This window comes from Enhydra lutris, unplaced genomic scaffold (assembly GCF_002288905.1).
Source record: "Enhydra lutris kenyoni isolate GAN:26980312 unplaced genomic scaffold, ASM228890v2 scaffoldscaffold3, whole genome shotgun sequence".
Classification (NCBI taxonomy): domain Eukaryota; kingdom Metazoa; phylum Chordata; class Mammalia; order Carnivora; family Mustelidae; genus Enhydra; species Enhydra lutris.
The window spans coordinates 11069668-11090727 of record NW_019154087.1 but is presented as its reverse complement, the minus strand read 5'-3'; the positions used below and the strand labels follow the sequence as shown (position 1 = coordinate 11090727).

General features: G+C 34.9%; 1 protein-coding gene across 3 annotated transcripts in view; it reads right to left on the bottom strand.

The window, feature by feature from the left end:
- The window catches only part of LOC111155690 (PR/SET domain 5), a 222148-nt gene that overhangs the window by 89197 nt on the left and 111891 nt on the right, over positions 1–21060 (bottom strand). For 2 of the 3 annotated variants that reach the window (XM_022516003.1, XM_022516012.1), the window contains exons 4-9: positions 20777–20951; positions 18123–18297; positions 16058–16179; positions 12327–12406; positions 7799–7883; positions 6402–6559 (exon numbers count right to left, since the gene is read on the bottom strand). In XM_022516003.1, coding sequence (XP_022371711.1) covers positions 6402–6559; positions 7799–7883; positions 12327–12406; positions 16058–16179; positions 18123–18297; positions 20777–20951 — 795 coding nt within the window. Of the gene's footprint in view, positions 1–6401; positions 6560–7798; positions 7884–12326; positions 12407–16057; positions 16180–16445; positions 16539–18122; positions 18298–20776; positions 20952–21060 lie in introns of all 3 variants that reach the window. The other variant, XM_022515994.1, reaches the window with a different exon arrangement.

The window sequence follows — 21060 nt, the reverse complement described above, 5'->3', positions numbered from 1 at the left end:
AAAAAAAAAAAGGAGAGAAAATAAGTAAAATTGGAAGTGAAAATATGAAAACAAAGTAATGATCATAAAGCTGTTCACTGAACTCAGAAGAATGGATGAAAACGCCAAAGCCGAGATAGAAAATATAAGAAAGTACCAAACAGAAGTCACAGAACTGAAGAATATAATAACTGAACTGAAAAATACACTGAGGGGCTCAACAGCAGACTGGATGAAACAGAAGAATGGATCAGCAAGCTAGAAGACAAAAACAACAGAACTCTCCCTGACAAAGCAGCAAAAAGAAAAAGGAATTTAAAAAAGTAAAGACAGCTTAAGCAGCATATGGAACATCATCAAGCAGAATAACATCCACATTATAGGGGTCTTAGAAGGAGAAGACATAAAACTTTTTGAAGAAATAATGACTGATAATTTTGCTAATCTGGGAAAGGAAACAAACATGTAGGTTCAGGAAGCCCAGTGAGATATCCACACCAACCCACGTTATAATTAAGATGTCAAAAGTCAAAGAGAGAATCTTAAAAATAGCAAAAGAAAAATTATGTGTTATGTACAAAGGAAACTTCATATAGCTATAAGCAGAGTTTTCAGCAGAAAGTATGCAGGCCAGATGACAGTGACATAAAGTATTCAAAGTTGCAAAGGAAAAAACTCCCAACCAAGAATAGTCTACCTGGCAAGGTTATTATTCGGAATAGAAGGAGAGCTAAAGTATTTTCCAGATAAGCAAAACAAAGGAGTTCATCACCATTAAACAAAACCTAAAAGAAATGTTAAAGGGACTTCTTTAGCCTGAAAAGAAAGGGCACTAAGTAGTAACAAGAAAACATATGAAAGTAAAAATCTCACTGAAAAAGGTAAATATATAGTAAAAACAGTGGATTAATCATTTATAAAGCAATTATAAAGGTTAAAAGACAAAGGTAATAAAAGTAACTCAATAGTTAAGGGATACATAAAAGATGTGAAATGTGACATCAAGAGCATTAAAAAACAGTAGTGTTTTTTAACACCATATTTATACCAATGGATAAATCATCAAGACAGAAAGTAGAAATCATATAGAGAGAAACTCTATAAGGAAATATAGGTTTACATGATACATTATACCAGATGTACTTAATAGATAAATATAGAACATTTCATCCAAAAGCAGATATAGAGATATTCTTCTCAGGTGCATATGCAATATTCTTCAGGATAAATCACATGCTAGGTCACAAAGCAATCTCAAAAAATTTGGAATGACTGAAATCATTATCACACATTTTTCCCAACCATTAGGGGGAAAAAAAAAAGAAGAAGAACAAATGAAACCTAAAGTTAGTAGAAGAAAGGAAATAATAAAGATCAGAATGGAAATCAGTGAACTAGAAGGTTCTTATAAATAAAATCAGAAAGAGGAGATGTTAAAACTGATACCACAGAAATACAAATCATCATAAAACTACAAAAAATTACATGCAAAAAAAAAAGGATGATCTATAAGAAATAGAAAAATTCCCGGAAATAAACTTTTAAGACCAAATCATGAATAAAAAATAAGTAGACAAATTATACTAAGAAGACTGAATCAGTAATCAAAACTTTCCAGCAAACAAGAGTCCGGGACAAGATGGCATCAGTGAATTCAACCAAACATTCAAAGAAGATTTAATACTTATCATTCTCAAACACTTCCAAAAGAAAATTGTTTAGGAGGGAATGTTTCCAAACCAATTTACAAAGACAATATTAACCTGATACCCAAATTAGACAATGACACCACAGAAAAAGAAGATGAGGAGGAAGTGGAGGAGATGAGGAAAAAACAAAACAAAATATTATAAGCCAATATACCAGGAAAAAAAAAAGAGACACAGAAATCTTTAACACAATATTAGCAAACAGAAGTTAACAACACATTAAGATCATATACCATGATCAAGTGGATTTATTCCAGAGATGCAAGGATGGTTTCAATATTCACAAATCAATCAACATGATAAACCACATTAATAAAATGAAAGTTAAAAATCGTACATCCATCCCAAAGAGATGAAGAAAAAGCATTTGACAAAATTCAACATTCACTTATGATAAGAATTTCAACAAAGTAGGTATTGAGGGAATGCAGCTCAACATTATAGAGCTATATATAACAAGTCCACAGCTAACACCAAACTCCATGATGAAGAGCTGAAAGTTTTCATTTAAAATCAGGAACAAGATAAGGATGTCTATTCTCTCTCCTTTTTTCAACTTAATACTGGAAGTCCTAGCCAAAGCAATTTAGTAAGAGAGAACTAAAAGGCATCCAGATTGAAAGGAAGAAGTAAATCTGTCACTATTTGCAGATGACATGATGCTATATATAAAAAACCCCAAAGACTTCACAATAAAGCCGTTAGAACTAATAAATGAATTCAATCAAGTTTCAAGATACAAGATTAACACACAAAAAACCCACTGCATTTTCATACACTAATAAGAAACTATCAGAAAGAGAAATCAAGAAAACAATCCTATTTACAATTGTATCAAAAAGAATAAAATACTTGGGAGTAAATTTAACCAGAAGTGAAAGACCTGTACTCTGAAAACTGTAAAACATTGATGAAAAAAGCTGAAGACACAAATAAATGGAAAGATATGTCATGCTCATGGATTGGAAGAATTAATATTGTTAAAATGTCCATGTTATCCAAAGCAATCTATAGGTTTAATGCAATCGCTACCAAAACCCCAATGGCATTTTTCACTGAAGTAGAAACGATCATTCTAAAATTTGTATGGAACTACAGAAGACCTCAAATATCCAAAGCGATCTGGATCAAGAAGAACAAAGTCAGAGGTATCACATTCCCAAATTTCAAACTATATTACAAAGCTATATAATCATAACAGTATGATATTAACAAAAAATAGACACATAGATCAATGGAAGAGAATGGAGAGCCCAAAAATAAACCCATGCAAATATGGTCAAGAGAGAAGGCAAGAATATACAATGAGGAAAGACTAGTCTCTTCAATGAACAGTATTGTGAAGACTAGACAACCACATGCAAAAGGATGAAACTAGACCACTATCCTACCAAATATTCAAAAATCAATTTAAAATGGATTAAAAGCTTGAATGTAAGACCTGAAACCATAAAACTCCTAAAAGAAAACATAAGCAGTAAATTCCTTGACATCAGTCTTAGCAATGTTTTTCAAATCTGGCTCCAAAGACAAGGGTAACAAAAGCAAAAATAAACAAACAAGACTACATCAAACTAAAGAACATCTGCACAGCAAAGGAAACCACCAACAAAATGAACAGAATGGGAGAAGATATTTGCAAATCATATATCTGATAAAAAGTTAATATCCAAAATATATAATGAACATATGCAACTCAATAACAACAAAAAAAATCCCATTAAAAAATGGAAAAAGGATCCAGAAATGGAAAAAGGATCCGGATAGACATTTTTCTGAAGAAGACATACAGATGTCCAACAGGAAAAGATGATCACATGACTAATCATCAAGGAAATGCAAATCAAAGCCACATGATATATTACCTCACACCTACCAGAATAGCTATCATCAGAATGACAAGAAATAACAAGTGGTGAAAAGAATGTAGGAAAAAAACCCCATATGCTGTTGGTGGGAATTTAAACTGGTACAACCACTATGGAAAACAGTACTAAATTTCTTCAAAAAATTACAAACTACCTTATGATCCAGCAATTCCACAGATGGGTATCTATCCAAAGTAAACAAAATACTAATTTAAAAAAATATATAGGTACCCCTACATTCACTGTAAGATTATTTACAATAGCCAAGATATGGAAACAACCTAAGTATCCATCAATAGATGAATGTATAAAGAACATGCAGTACATGTCTATACAATGGAATATTACTCAGCCACAGATAAATCTTGTCATTTGTGACAACATGGATAGACCTTGAGGGTATTAGGCTAGATGAGATAAATCAAATGGAGAAAGACAAATACTTAATAATTTCACTTATAAGTGGAATCCAAAAAAAGAAGGAAGGAAGGAAAGAAAGAAAGAAAGAAAGAACTAACAAATAGAACAAAACAAAATCCAGATTCATAGATAGAGAACTGAGTGGTGGTTGCCAAAAGGTGAGGGAGTTTTAGGGGTAGTATGGGTGAAGGGAATCAAGAGACACAAATTTCCAGTTATAAAATGAATAAGTGATGGGGATATATGTACAGTATAAGGAATACAGTCAATAATATTGTATTCACTTTATATGATGACAAACGGTAATTAGACTTATTGTGGTAATCAGTTTACAATATATACAAATGTTAAATCATTATTTGTATACACTAAACTAATAATACTGTATGCCATTTATACCTCAATAAAACCATTTTTTAAAAATCAATTTTTTATCACATCATAAATACATCTTAATATACATTATTAAGATGTTGAATGTCTTTGGACAAATTTTCTGAATTCAACTAAAACATTATTTATTATCAACACAGAGTAGATAAGATAAAATTAATACATTCTGAAATAAGAACCAGAGTAAAGGTAAAGCATAGGAAATGCAAAGAAAAATTAATTAAGAAAACTCAGAGATCATAACTTGGAGTCTTATCAGAAAAGAGGAAGGGGTAGGGTACCTGCCTGACTCAGTCGGTAGAGCATGTAACTCTTAACTGCAGGGTTATGGGTTCAATCCCTACTTTGGGTGAAGAGTTTAGCTAAAAATAAAATAAAATAAAAACTTGAAAGAAAAGAAGAAGGGGAAGTTAGGTCATGCTGACTGAAGACAAATGTCAAATTGTCTTAGGTATTACTAATGCAGAGAAAAGGAAAAAAATCTAGAAAAATAAGCTAAGGTCATGGGTAGAGGACTCTGAATGACAGGGTAACATGCACGCACCATAACTTACATAGTCATTGGAAATCTACTCCTAATATTAGAGTACAAGAGTGACAGAGTTGCGCTGTGGAAAATTTATCTACAAGGATGGGTAAGTGGAAAGTGACATGTAGTAAGAATCTAATTACATGGGTATTAAAGTAATGAAGATGAGCAATAATCAGGATGATAGGATGGCAAAGGAATGAATGACCATGAGGGTGATGAGCCAATGTAGAGGGTAAAATCTTTACAAATTGGCTTCTAAGGGTGCCTGGGTGGCTCAGTCAGTTGGGCTTCCAACTCTTGATTTTGGCTTGGGTCATAATCTCAGGGTTGTGAGGTCAAGCTCCAAGTCAAGCTCTGCATTGGGAATAGAGCCTGCTTAAGATTCTCTTTCTTGGGCCACCTGGATGGTTCAGTTGGTTAAGCAGCTGCCTTTGGCTCAGGTCATGATTTCAGGGTCTTGGGACTGACCCCTCAGCAGAGCCCTCAGCCCTCAGCAGAGAGCCTGCTTCTCTCTCTCCCTCTGCCTGCTGCTCTGCTTACTTGTGCTCTCTCTCTACCTCTCTGTCAAATAAATAAACAAAATCTCAAAAAAAAAAAAAAAAAAGATTCTCTCTCTCCCTCTCCATCTGACCCTCCCCTGATCACTTTCTTTCTCTCTCTAAAAATAAATACATACAAAATACATACAAAAATATGTACATACAAAAATACATACAAAAATACATACAAAAAATAAAAAATACATACATACATACATACATACAAAAAAATAAAACCAATTTTTAAAAAAGAGCTGGCTTCTAATTTTAAAAAGGGTCTAAGACTAAAGAAACAGACAGGAGTAAGTATACGCTTCTCTCATTAACAGAAAGGAGAATCTCCAGAAGAGATGTTATCTGGGGCATAAAGAACGAAAAGGTCATTCTGGGACATGCTAAATTCATTAGGTTAAAAGATATCCAGTTATGTATCAAATAAAGAAAAATAAATGTGAGTCTGAAGACTGGGTTAAAGAAAGAAATCATTTGGGATCTGCTGATATAGAGTCGATGGCTGAAGTCATGGATGTAGCTGACACAGAGAACCTAGAAGAAGTCCACCTCCAGGGGGAGGAGACACGAAAGTGTCCAGAGAAACTGGCAGAACACCTAGCCAAGTATACACCAAAGATGAAGAGAATTTCAAAAAAGCTGCCATGAACAAGAGTGTCAAATTTTAGAGAAAAAAAGGAAAAGAAGAAAAGACTTTGCAATTAGTACAACACCGGGAAACACTGGATGACACTTTGCTCTACGAACAGTTTCAGCAGGAGGAGGAAGACAGAAACAAGGCCGGGGTGAGGTTATGGCATGAGTAAGGAGGTACAAAGTATAAGCAACATCGTCCTCTAACTATTCCACATGTACAGCATGTCCAGATATACAAAAACCCTTTAAAAAATAAATGATTAGATATCAAATCAGCAACTCAGCAAAAATAATAATATTAATAAGGTTTTACCTTCTTGTGATTCTTGTAAACATTTCTGTGGGCAAATCCCTTTCCACAAAGCTTGCATTTGTAAGGCTTATCTTCACTGTGTATTACTTTGTGGGCGCCCACTTGATCGAGTCTCTTGAAAGATTTATTACAAATCTCACAATTGTAGGGTCGTTTTTCTGTGAAAAATGAGTGGAGACAATCTCATATCTATATAAAGGTAAAGGATAAAAAGGGAAATAGCCTTACCTTACACTACTTCTGAGGGATAAGTCGACGAAAACATGATTGAAACAACTGAGAGAAAGAATCTACTTACCAATCCATTTCTGTTAGATATAGGAGCCTATTCACAAAAGAAATGTGAGCTAGTTCTCTTATAGACTCATATTGTAAACTACATGCATAAAGCAGCTGAGATCTAAGGATAAAATTTGAAATCAAAGAAAAAACCCTACTTCCAGATGAAAAATCCACTAGTAGGTGTGAGTTTAAACCAAAGTCACAATTCCAAATGTCAAGAGTGGCCTGACAGTGATAAAAGTAACAGACAGACCTGCCTCCTACTCAAACAAGTGGACCCCATATGGGCACAGCTTCAATTCTCAGCAGAATCAACACACTTAGGTTGTTGTATAAAATCCATATTTGTGCCATGTTCATGTAATGTTGATCACCAGATTTAAAAACCACTGTTTGTTTCAAACAAAGCATATCTGAACAGACCACGGGTGTCTGATCTCCTATTTTCATTTGTCAAAATATCTATATCTGTCTCCAAGAAAGTGGATATTCAAAAACATTCTGACTTCAATGGCCTCCAATGACAGACATTCTAAACCACAGAAAGATACTTCATAAAACAAAATTTATTCTCAGAACTAATTTTTGAAAAATCTGTTTAACAGACCTATTACTCAAACTTGCTTAAAGTGAAGCTGTAGCTTTAAAAACATATTCTCAAAATGCATTTATAAACTTCTCATTAACATTTATCAGTACCTTAGTTAGAATATAAAAGTATGTAGCAAGGTAGAAACCATAATTGCTGAATTCCTCCTAAAATTCAAACACTACACTAGTACAATACATGATGATCTCATTTAATCTTCACAGCAAATTTGAAAGGTAGGATACCTTTTCACAGATAAAGAACAGAATCTAAGGTTCAAACAGGAGTAGATTAAAAATTAAATGGTGACTCTGAAGATTTTGTGTATCATTTAGTCCAACCACCTTGGCTTTATAAATAAACAGGTCTAGAGAGGCTAAGTAACTTGTTCAAAATCACATGACTAGTTAATGACCAATCTAGCACTAAGAGCCAGATTTCCTGATTACTACTCTCAGAGCTCCTGAAAATGACAAAGTGAATCTTTCACAGTGATTTCAGTTTGAATGGAAAATATATATTTTACCTGAGTGAGTGATCATGTGACGTTTTAGCTGATTAGCTGAAATAAATTTCTTCATACATTCTTGACAATCAAATACTTCATGAATCTGCAAAAGGTTAAGTGGACAGTTAAGTCAACTGTCAAAGCCAAATAAATTAGAGCAAAAGTATAAACATGTGGATAGCTGTTACTGTAATATCAATGTATTACAATTCAGCCCTAATTTGTTCAGTGTCTTATATAAATTGAAAATGTAATGAACATGTTACCAAGTAAAAACATCATTAAAAGAAAATACAAGATTGGAGAGGCACCTGGGTGGCTCAGTTGGTTAAGTATAGGCCTTCAGCTCAGGTCATTGATCCGTCCTGGGATCTGTCCTTGCATTGGGCTCCCTGCTCAGTCGGGAGTCTGCTTCTCCCTCTCACTCTCCCTCCCCACCCTCTCTCTTTCTCTCAAATAAATAAATAAAATTTTTAAAAAAGGAAATAAAATACAAGATTGCAGCACACTATGTAAGTATGTTAAATAGCTGACCCATTTAGTGCATATTACATTTCTACACTCTGTAAAAAGTTATACCTAATATCCATTAACTCTCTGTTATGCACAAATTTAGATTTGGAAATATGTAACCTATAGGTAATAAGATTCCCTTTACAGTAGTCAAACTATTTTATATTTAAATATATATAGTACAGAACAAAACATTATTTACCATGAAAGGCAAGAAGATACATGATTCTGAAAGACATTTAGCTCACAGTGAGATTCTTACATGACAGGAAGGCCACAATAAAAAGAAAAGCTCAGGGTGCCTGGGTGGCTCAGTTGGTTAGGCCACGGCCTTTGGCTCAGGTCATGACCCTGGAGTCCCGGGATCGAGTCCCACAGAAGGCTCCCAGCTCTGTGGGGAGTCTGCTTCTCCCTCTGACCTTCTCCCCTCTCATGTTCTCTTTCACTCTCTCTCTCAAATAAATAAATAAAATCTTTAAAAAAAAAAAAAGAAAGAAAAGCTCAAAAACCATAATGAGTAAGAAGAGGAGGAGCATAACCTTAGCAAACAACTGGCTAAATAATTATTATAATTGGATTTAATAAAATTAAATTTAGCTTTTCCTCCCAGACGCTACATCAGAGAAATCATATAGGTGGTATGAAAAAGTAGAAGCCCAGTTTATGATCAGAAACAATGCACAAAGTTCTAAAAGGAATGTACTGCAAGAAGTCTTGTATGAGAAATATCAACCGCCCCAATGAACAAAAGCATCCTTGTTTTGCCAAAGATTCAAAAATAGTGCTCTTGTTTTAACCTCATGAAAGGTAGAGCTCACAATACTAAACATCAGAGAAGCAAAGGCCCTTCCACAGAAAGCCGGGTACTATGCTTATCCCTGCAGAATAAGTAGGGCCCCTGCAGAGAAATCAAGGCAGAGGACCATGAACTGGAACAGCAGTGAGTCACGAGGGGAGGCTTGGGTTGCATTCTAATGAGTGACTCTCTTGATCTAAGTGGCCATGGAAGAGCTCAAGACAGAGAGAGTAAAAAGAAAGGATAAGGCAGGGAAACAAAAGCTAGGGGAAAGTTAACAGAACCCAGGTCTGCAGTCTGTGCCTTAATTCTGTGCTCAATCACACGGCAGGTCTGAGACTGCCTACCCACCCTCTGCTTCGGTCAGCCCTGACTCTTGGTGAGTCAGTTACCTCATCTGTGAAGAGCAGAGAAAAGGTAGATAAACAAGGCACAGGCAGAACGATGTCATTCCACTGGAGTCTAACTTACATCCCCACTTACATACAGTGCCACCTCATCTCAGTCAGTGAATATATGGAGTCCAGAGAGTTCTAGGATTCCTCAGAAAACAATGTGGGCTCTGCACAAGTACTCAGAAAGCAAGAACTATGCAGTACAGAAGAAAAACTTTCAGGCTGAGCCATTTTAAAGACAGCCTCTTCAATCATCAAAGACCCTCACCATGGCTTTGGTTGAACAACTATATTTAAGGAGCAATGATATTATGGGTAATGTCTATTTAAAGACAGTATGAAGAGATTCTTATGCTTAAACTCTTTGTTTCTGTAAGATGTGCCTTTTATAATAACAACATACCCTTAAAAAAGATGATGTGCCTTCTAAACCACACATAAATGAAAATATATTTAGTTTATTTTCATTTTAATATGAAATTTATATTAATAACTAAATTTTTTAAATTATTCATCCATATATAAAATGTTAACTGTTAAATAAAATACTGCAGCATAGTACCCATACTTGTTCACTTCTTAACTCTAGTGGCTCCTGAAACATGAAGTATTTTTAAAGGTTCAATTGAACTGATTTTCCATAATCACAAAATAGAATTTTCACTGTACAGGAAAGCATTTTTGTATTGACTATCTTACTTACAGTGGAAAATTCAGGTCGAAGCTATGTTTAAAAATTCCCAAAAAGCTGAATAAAACAATCAGATTTCAAGTGAAAAGGACATGTAATAACACCATTTATTTATGCCTAATGCTAAATAAAGCACAATTTTCAAAATCTCCAGCTTACTAATAACTTACAATCTGAAGTCCCTAGTTAGATCATTTTCAAGAAGGATCATAATATGTCTAACTGTAACACAGGATAGTATACAGTAATTAAGATACCAGTCTAGATTATGATGTAATTTGGTATATTCATAAAGCACCCTCTACTGGCAAGGGAAAATACTGCAACCAAACTCTATTAGACATTCAACATAGCAGCTGTTAAGAGTCAGTAAAAGCTGCCTATGGGTTCTGAAAGGCTAAGTTAAAGGAGCCATGCTAGAATGAAGTGCCACATTCACCTAATAAGTTAATAGCATTTTGCAGAGATAACTTGGGTGCTGTGTTCTACCACCACCAGGTAGTATTTAGATCTGCCAAAATATTCCTTGGGGAAAAGATTCTTGTATTATGAAAAAAATAAATGGAAAGTAGAACATTTTTCAGAAATATGCCCTACAACCAACTTTGCTGAAACATTCTATGGGGAAAAATCTTTAATTTAGCAAAATATCTTACACTTCAACTTCTTAAGATTTAAACAGACCGGAAATACATACAAGTATAAAGATATTAGAAAATATCTATTCAATTGGATTCAATTTCTTTTTGTCTTGGACCAGGTTCTTCTTCAGAAGCCATGCCAGTGAAGTGAGCAGTACAAGTACTAAAACTGGAATGATACAGTGAAGATAAGCATGGTCCGTGCACAAGAATTATGTACAAATTCTTCAAGTGTTCTATAATTTTTAAACAATCCCATAAGAAAACCATTTGGAAACTGAAAAGAAAAAAAAGTTTCATGGTACTCAGAGAAAAAAAAAGTTCCAAGTCACATTTAATGAAAGAGAGAACAGAGACCCCATGTACACGGAGTGTTAGGGACAGAAGAAGATGACACCTACTGTCCTCAGTCTCAGTCCACTGCTTGTTCCATTATTTCTCCCTGAGGATCACAATCACCCAACATATAAAATATAACCTCAGACATCTTTTCCATCTAACTATCTCACGTGTTTGTAGATTAATCCATGGCACATGGTTAGAGCTATCAGATTGAATATCATATGAACTTTAATGTCTGTCAGATTACTTTGGACTATAGCAATATACAAATAAAAAGATAAATTAATTTTGTAAACCACAAGAAAAGTAAAATTTTATATTCACTAGTACCATCTCTTTTCTTCTTCGATATTAAATCACTAAAAGAAAATATTATATGTTCTTAGATATTTTGACAATATGTGAAATTATAAAATAATCACTTCTCTTTGTTATTACAATATAAGACAATATGATATAGTATGAATTTTTCTAGACTTTGCTATAATAAAAACAAAAATTGCAATTCTACTTTAGTTCTATTGTAAATTCTATTAATGAGGGCTACTGTTGTTAGGGTTAATAACTACAGTGTATTTTTCAGGTTAAATTTCCACATAAAAAGAGTAACTTAGTAAGTTTTATGCTTATTACAAAATGTATTAAATTTATTTTCTGCAAATATAACCATTCGCTCCTGGTAACAACCCTTTGACATACTTGTACATTATTTTTAGTTCTTCAAAACAATGGAGCTCTTGTTTTTGTTTTGCCAGATTTAACCATAATATGCATCCATTTTAATAGCTAAGTGCTATTACGGTGCATATTATAAATGCACAGAACTATATGTTTTCATCAAATATATGGTATTTCCTGAGCAAACAGCAACTGACAAAGCTTGAAACAGGATGAGGTGTTGCAGTGACAGGCTCAACTAGATGTCACACTTTGCACTGGAGAAATATTTCTACTAATTCTGAGTGATAAACAACTCAAAATTTATTTTTGCAAGAGCTTACTTTTCTGCATTATTGGTCTTGCATTTTAGAATATGTTAGTATATAAATTAATGACAAAACTCTGTCTCTGTAAGTATAAAAAAATCAACTAAAAATTTTCATGGCAGACACTATAAATGACTAAAAGATCTTATATTCTGATGAGCATTAATCTTTATCTTACTGACCTTTCTGTGTTCCTGCAGGCTTGATGCCGAAGAACACTTTTTATTGCACACTGAACATATGAGCTTTTTCTTAGGATCTCCTAAAATGAAAATAAAATGCTGTCATGATTTAAATGAGAAAATTAGAAGGAGCATCAGATACAATGTTTCTAGGTGATACATAATTTCTAAACAGGTATTTCATCTTAGAATTTCAAAACTTCCAGTGTTATAATTACATCCATTAAACTGCATTTTAAACCCTTTCTTTTTAAATATGAAAAATATTCAGCATGATATACCACTTTCTACATAAATTAAATAGTCTTTCACCTTTCCATAAACTAATGTAAAATTTTTAAAAACATACTTATATGGAAAATTGTACTTGAAATTAATCAAATGTGTTTATAAAAAAACTTACGGGATTTATTAACTCATGAGTTGATTTTGCTACTTGCTTTAAATTTTAACAGAATATTTCATTAATCATATGGATTTCTTAAGATGGAATTCATATATTATTCTTTCCAGAACTAGATTCCTGCAAAATCTATGAACATATACTTTCTCATATTAATATTAAAAACCAGAAAATAAAATCAAGTACAATAAAACATTATACTGGCACTCATATTAATATACAAATCAAAACAAGCCCAATTTTGTCTTCCTACATAGTGATTATAGTAGTTCATTTCAAATTTCAAATTTCACAGTGGTTATAGGAATGAAGACTCAATAAAACATTTTTTCAAATATGATGTAATAATAGTACCATCTGCACTACCACAAATAACTGGAGTGGGTTTTTTTAATGTGTAATTAATGAATTTCAAATATACAAAAAGTAAAAAATAGTATGAGGAACTACCATGTATCCATCACCTGGCCCCAGCAATGACAAATCTGAGGCTATTCCTGCCTCTACTGCAACTCCATCTCCTCCCCCATTTATCTATTATTTTGGAAAAAAAAAATTTTTTTTAAAGTTTTACAGAATGATTTTATCATCTGATTATGTTTATGAAAGAAAAACACTTTTAGAAAAAGAAAAATATGAATTTTGGTCTTACCCTTCAAGTTACTTATTTCAAAAATAATAGCACTATTTTTAGCATGCTGAATATTATAGCCAAGAAAATTTTTCTTAGTGATTGACAAGTAATTTGGCTACTGAGGGAGAAAATTCTCACAAACAAAATCAGTATTCTCTGTACATATAGACTGAATACATGAAGGTCGACTGAGAAAGAATATTCCTTCTTTTCCAGCTCCTACTAGCTGGCATTTCCCTCCTTCAATCCATAATCTTTTATTGCTCTATCTTATCCCTCAAACCAGCTGCCCCTTGAGACTAGATCCTATCCTTTCCAAACAGATAGGTCAGAGGCTGAGGGAGAGAAGAGAAAAAAGAAGTGAGACATCCCCAACCATACCTCTTACTTTACTTTCATCTTCCTGCCACTGTCCCTCCAGCTATCATAGGCAGTATACCATACCCTCATCCCTACCCTGCAACCTTTCCTTTTCTCCTCATGTCTTCTATTCTTCACCTTAGGACTAAAATGCCAATTCTTTTGAGAAAAAAAAATTTTTTTAAAGCTTATGACAATTTGCCTGAGAGTACAGACAAATGTTATCTCCCATAAACACAAAACCTCTTGGTTTTAGTATCCACAGAACCTAAACAGAAGAAAAAAATGGAAGTGGGTTAAGGAAGTCCAGCCTTTCTATGTTTCCACTGTTTCCTCTTGGATAACTTGAAGGTCCTCACCACTCTACCAGCTTCCCTAGGTTGAAGGACAATAGCATCTACCAAACCGTAACTACACTTTATACTATTTTAGTTTTGCTATATTCAGGTAAATCTGATTTTTGACTTTCAGATTCAACTTTCAAAAACATTCAGGAACACATTATTTATGACGGTAGAAGATGTATGAGAAATTAATACAACCGTACTGAATACATAGTCATCTAAGTACTGTGAGTTTCAGTACAATATGGGTTAGGTATGTTGCCAGGCATTCTACAATCATGTGTGTGAACACTGCTTTGCTTTGCTATTCTGAATGTGGAATATTCTTCCTCCAAATGTTTGTGTATCACACCGAAGAAAGGGGAGAAGCAAAAGAGGGGCTATGAATGAGAGACCTATTATGTACTGATCCCAACAAAAGGTACATATAGTAACCTCTAATTAATAATAGTACGTTCCATATTTTGTATGTTTCCACAACATAGAAATATAAAAAAAATTCCTCTTATAAATTATTTCCTACAAAGTCAACATGAATTTCTAGAATCAGTAATATTATAATATTCAAGGCCAATTACAAGAAGCCTCAAAGAAATTACGCTTATAACACAGCCTGAAGACCACATGCCCAATGACAAGAATGCAAGTTTCCAGAGTTTCAGTATGCATCTGGTTTTTTACTTAGTTCAGCAAAGTTAACTTTAAAAATGACATGAAAGATTCGTTATAATACATTGCAGACAAGGATGGAGAAAATTAAAACAGCATTTTAAACATAACAGCTTAAAAAAAAAAAACTACGAAGACAGGTCTATCAAAAAGTTATGCCTGCCTTTTGTAAGCACAGGGAAGGCCCAAGTATAATGAATTCAGGAAAATGCCATCTTCCCTAAATCACCTGTATATTCTTCCAAAGGAAAAAAAGAAGTCAGAACACTGTAAAGTCCTACTGAAAGCATCCTGAAGCTGTATTTTGCAAGCCATCCTTTCTACTGCTTAGAACTTCCATACAGAGCTCAGACGTAGTACGAGGCCCACCCAGGGATGCCAAGTGGGAGCCAGCAGTCACACTCATAATCGCTTCTATATAACTTTAACATTAAAGGAGATAATTTTTGGACAATGAACATAGGATATGGAGGCTTAGTACTGAGTATCCTGTTTTCACGCATGTGAGAATAAACAAGATAGGAGAAGAGAAATCCACTTTCCCCATATTCAGAAAGACATCTTTCCATGCATTTCCCAGAAGCCAAGGGCAAATGTAAACACATGAGAAAAGCGTAGGTACAGACAGATATGAGGAGTTCCACAAAGGTCGGCCTCCTTTAAGGAAAAGACACCAAGGAAGCGAAAAGTTAACTCTGACAATACGGCCATCTGTTCAACTCCGCGCCATAGATTTGGTCCCTGAGCCAAAATACATTTACCATGTGCTAAACAGATACAATCTAAGTGACAGTCAACTGTTGTCTTTGTTTTATTGTTTAGCTTCCCATTAGAAGGCATTCAAATAGTATCTGCTTTATTAATTCAAATACATTCAATTCCCATGTCAAAATGCAGTAATTTTCTCCAATATAGAAGAAATATATATTTAAAAAATAGAATTTTACTGTAAAAATATTAAGGCATGAGAGCATTATGCAATAGTTTTAAAATATGTTTCCGTAAAGAGAAATTTCGTATTTCACCTGCAAATTGTCACAATATTAATTCTTAATACACCTCCCTACAAGCTCCAGTAGGTTCTAGCTTAGGTTTCCAGCTATGATTACTTTAGACATAGGAAAAATGACAAATACTGCCGAAATCAACTTGAACAAGAAACAGTGTTCAGTGAAAGAAAAAAGTCCCCTGCCAGAGCTCCACATCTGTGTGAGTCCGATGGAAAAGCAAGCTCTCTCCTTGAGAGCAAGAATTAAAAACAGATCACTGCAGCCCAGGGAGAGAAGGCCCCTTTAAGAACGACCCTGCAGGGACTTCTCACCAGCATGGACATTTTCCTGGTGTCTTCGGAGAGCATCCCTGCTCTTCAGCCTCTTCCCACAGCTGTCGGCCTTGCACACAAACCGGGCATCTCCCCGGCAGGTCTCCTGGTGCTGCTCAAAACTGCAAGACAACCAGGCAAGGGGAAAAGGGAGAAGAGATGGTGAGGCCATACTTAACTAATTATTACATCATGGCCAAGCTTTTGCAACGCGAGCTCTGTAACAGTTTCTGGGTCATTTCATGCACTACCTGGGCAGGTAAAAAGGAAACACTTAAATTCCCACTGCAGCCTCGTGACACTAAGTCACGACAAAGCATGGAAAGCACGCATGCTAAAAATGACCCACAATTAAGTAACAGCCATCTGAGAACTCAAGACACAAAACCTCGATGCTGAACTGAAGGAAGAACTGCAAACAGAGCACTGAAAGCTTCGTGAAGATTCCTTCAGACTGCTTCTCGCCGGGCACTGAAGAACACTGAGGGAAGACAGAAAACAAACAAACAAACAAATAAATAAATAAAAACTGGAAATGTAAGACAAAAACTTAAGAAAATCTCTCTACTTTAAACAGAATCATATTTGTGATCTCTGTTTTCACTCTGTCTTTTGCCCTTAAAATTTTGATCAGTACCTCATTTCATTGTAAGACCCAGCTCAACAAAAGTATATTTGGTATAGATTCAATAAAAGCTGACTGGACTGCAGGTTTTTTGTTTTGTTTTAAAGATTTTATTTATTTGACAGAGATCACAAGTAGGCAGAGAGGCAGGCAGAGAGAGAGAGGAAGGGAAGCAGGCTCCCCGCTGAGCAGAGAGCCTGATGCAGGGCTTATCCCAGGACCCTGAGATCACGATCTGAGCCAAAGGCAGAGGCTTTAACCCACTGAGCCACCCAGGAGCCCCTGGACTACAGTTTTAAAGTCTATTCACTAAAAAGTATATAGCCCATGCTTTTTTTTTCTTTTTTTCCCCAAAAGCCTATAACAGAATTTCCAAATGTTTAATCTATTGCTATTATAAAAGTTCTTTTAAGTTTTCAGCAGAAATTCTTCATCGCAAATTTCATAAGCAACGCGGATGCATATAATATGTGAAAATTATCTTAATATAAAATATAGCATGCTTCAGAATTTTACTTTAATGAATAAAAAAATGAAATAGTAAGTCTCTATTAAAGATTTCTTGCTCATATACAAAGTGACTTTATTTTTTTTTTAAGATTTTTATTTACTCGACAGAGAGAGATCACAAGTAGGCAGAGAGGCAAGCAGAGAGGAGGAAGCAGGCTCCCCGCCCAGCAGAGAGCCCGATGCAGGACTTGATCCCAGGACCCTGAGATCATGACCTGAGCCGAAGGCAGAGGCTTAACCCACTAAGCCACCCAGGCAGCCCCAAAGTGACATTCTTAAAATAAAAATACATGTATCTACCTCTCACTTTTAATGAGTGTAAAATATTTAAGTAAAAAGACAATATGCTATTAATATAAAGTCAAAATAATAAAGGATGCAGAGCAATGTGTGGGATCATTTAATGCATCTTAATGTCATATCCTATACTTATTCATCTTTAAATTGTTCCTCTTAAGTTGTCATGAAATAAACAGTGCTTCTTTTCCAAAATGTCCATTTCCTTGATACTCTGAACTCTCTCCATTTCTTAAACTTTTCTTTTACTGATTTCTGAGAAGATCAAACGTAGACAACTGAAACTTGATCTGTAACCTCAGAGCACTAAATTTTGCATAACTGAATTTCAGCTTAGTAAACCAATGAGCTTGATATTTAATGGCAAATAATTAAATGGACAAAGACTTATTAGCATAAACAATGCTCATTCGGTGAAGTTCATAATCAGAATGTTTCAAAATCAACATACTAAATAAACTAAGATAAGTTAACGACAATGACAACATAGAATATTTACTATCTTCCTCCCTCCCTATCTCTTTCTGACATGCACACACATGCACATGCACAAGTTAGAAACTGTAAAACAAATTAAATGGAATAGTTAAAGAAGTATTAGCTTATAATTTTGATATTCTTTGCTATACGCACTGTCTTTGCAAAGCCTGCTTAACTGGGAATTTCTTCCCGCAGTTCTTGCACTTAAATTCTTTCTCCTCAGTAGGTTTCTGGTGCAATGTCTGAAGATGCTCAGCAAGAATTTCCTCGCTGGTAAAACTCGAGTCACACTGGGGACAAGCATAGTCCTCTTTACGGCCAAGGCAATCTGCACATTGACAAGGAAACAGATTTATAAGACAAAAATTAAGAGCCAAGAATTGCTCAATTTTAGCTTCATTTTAAAATCAAAATTGTGTTTAACAATATCAGAATAATAAATGCTTATCTCTATGAGTATTAATAATATTGTCCATGAAAAATAATAGGAAGTGTTACTAGAGAGAAATACATTATCATTTAATTCCTTTCTCATGTTCCAGCAAATTAATACAAAATCAAAATCAATTGTTAATTTACCCTATAATGTTCACTTTTCACATCAAAGAGATTACAAACTTTGAATGAGAAAGCAAAAACTTTCCATAAGACAGGTCATCTTGAGTTCACTGAGTACACAAGGAGAAAAAAATCCAACCAAGGCAAACTACGTGGAATCACCAAGGGGAATCTCACATACATGTGAAAAAGACCAAGGTCATAAAAACAGCACTCATTATGGTAGGTGTAGTGAGGCTCCATTGCGTCTCTGGCTTGTCAGTCCCTATGGACCGTCACAGATCCACCCAAATTTCTCAAAGTACATTATTTACATTACAGATTTTTTTCCTGTATTAAAGTTTTATTAAATAAAATGAGATTTAGAAAATTTAGAAAATGTGAAGAAAATAAAAATGACCAAGAACCCTGTAAGGAAGAGAAAACCACTTAATATATTCTCAAGTCTGATTTGTCTTTTGTCCATTCGTATCTTCCGCACAGTCTGATAATTACATTTATGATCATACTTTTTATGCAATTTCGTCTGTTTCTTTTTTCCATTCAACATTTTCTCAATTAAAAAAAATAGCATACCGTATTATTTAACTAAACTCTCCATGGTTTGACATCTGAGTGGATTATTTGTTTCTTTTGTGTTGTGGGTCTGTTGATCTATGTTCTGGGTTTTTATTGGGCGAGTTGCTTTTATTAATAAAAACTAATTTCTAAAATAAAAATAGCAATAATATTAATAATGTAAGTACCTGATTCATATGTTTTAAGTCTCTTTAAGTTTCTGTTGATTATTTTTACAAAAGTAATGGAATTTGGTATTTGTTAACTGAAGAAAAATCAGGATGATAATAAATAAGCAGGAGACTCATTTTTAAGCTAAGATAGTAGACACAATAATAACATGCCCAAGGGTTGTGACATTAAAAAAGTAAATACTGGGGTGCCTGGGTGGCTCAGTGGGTTAAGCCTCTGCCTTCGGCTCAGGTCATGATCTCAGAGTCCTGGGATCAAGCCCCGCATCAGGCTCTCTGCTCAGCAGGAAGCCTGCTTCCCCCTCTCTCTCTGCCTGCCTCTCTGCCTGCTTGTGATCTCTCTCTCTCTGTGTCAAATAACTAAATAAATAAATAAAGTAAATACTAAAAGTATATCATAGGGAATAGTCAGTAATATTGTAATTCACATAAATAAATAAATACCCCTCAAAAAGAAAACACAGAATAATCAGAAATAGTCGCCATCACCCAAAGTCTGAAATGCAAAACTGCAAAATGCATATTTGAAAGATAGAACAGAAAGCCTGTCCTCATCTTCCCCTTAAATAATCCAACTAAAATAAAAAAACACAAGCAGAGGCTGGCAATGCTGGGAATCCTTATACTTTCTCAGCCAGTAACATACAGTTTGAACAGGAAATTCATATGAAACACATTACGACCATGGTGACTAAAGAAACTAGTGTCACTTCTGAAATGGCTTTGCTAAACAAAATGGAAAAATACCCTCTGGTAAATTTCAGCCCATTACAAAATGTTAATACCTATAACATCATTCATATTTCTTTCAAACCCCAGAAGGTGTAAAACACAACATAACAGAAACGAGTCCCAATAATAATTGATTATTCCCCAGCAGATGGCAAACAAGCGACATCCCTGGATTGCAGGCCTGATCGAAGCGGGTCAGACCTACAGTCCACACACTGTTTCTGGTTACCCAGCTGAAACAACCCAACAGTTCTGCAGGCGTCTACAGTTAGAACAGAAAGAGATTTTCAGAAGCTCCAGATTCTCCAAGGATCTCTAACAAGAGGGAGGCCAAGGAATAATCCCAGAGGGTCCATCTAGCAGTGCCTTCTGGACACCTCTGCACTCGCCCTTCCCCATGTGCAGATGAGAACGTAATGTCTCCAAGAGTTAGTGACTTGCTCAGTTACAAGACTGACTAGTGGCAGATTCAGGGCTGGAGTACAAAATTCCTCATTGCTCGCCATCCCAGACATACCAGGGAGAGCAGTGAGAGCCAGGAGCTGGCAGTGACCTTAGCTGTCCTATAGGGTACATCTATCACCCACGCCCTCCATTCTCCTCCTGCTGGAAGAAAGATGGGCTTACAGCCGGATAGCCTCTGAGAGTAGTTCTAACCACAACTATTTTGACAACACCCTATGATAATGCAACTATAATTCACCCACAGTTCAAACTGTATTTCTCCTACAACTTCCATTCTCTCAGATCACCAGTTAGAGGCAATACCTTTTCTGCCAGCTGTTGATTGTCCTTTAGAATTTTTAACTTCCCCTTCTTTGATCATTGTCATAATTTGCTGTTCTTCCTCATCGGCCTCCATGTCACTGTCCAGGTAGCCGATCAGCAGCTCTGTATCTGTTTCTATATCTTCAATTGCCAAATAGAAAATGTTTTCTCCTTCCTGAGACAAAATTTAAAAATATGCTGTTGTATGACAAATAATTTTAAAAATGTTGATCCACTCATTTGTTTCTAATAGTAATGAAGAAATTATTTTAAGATACACTGAG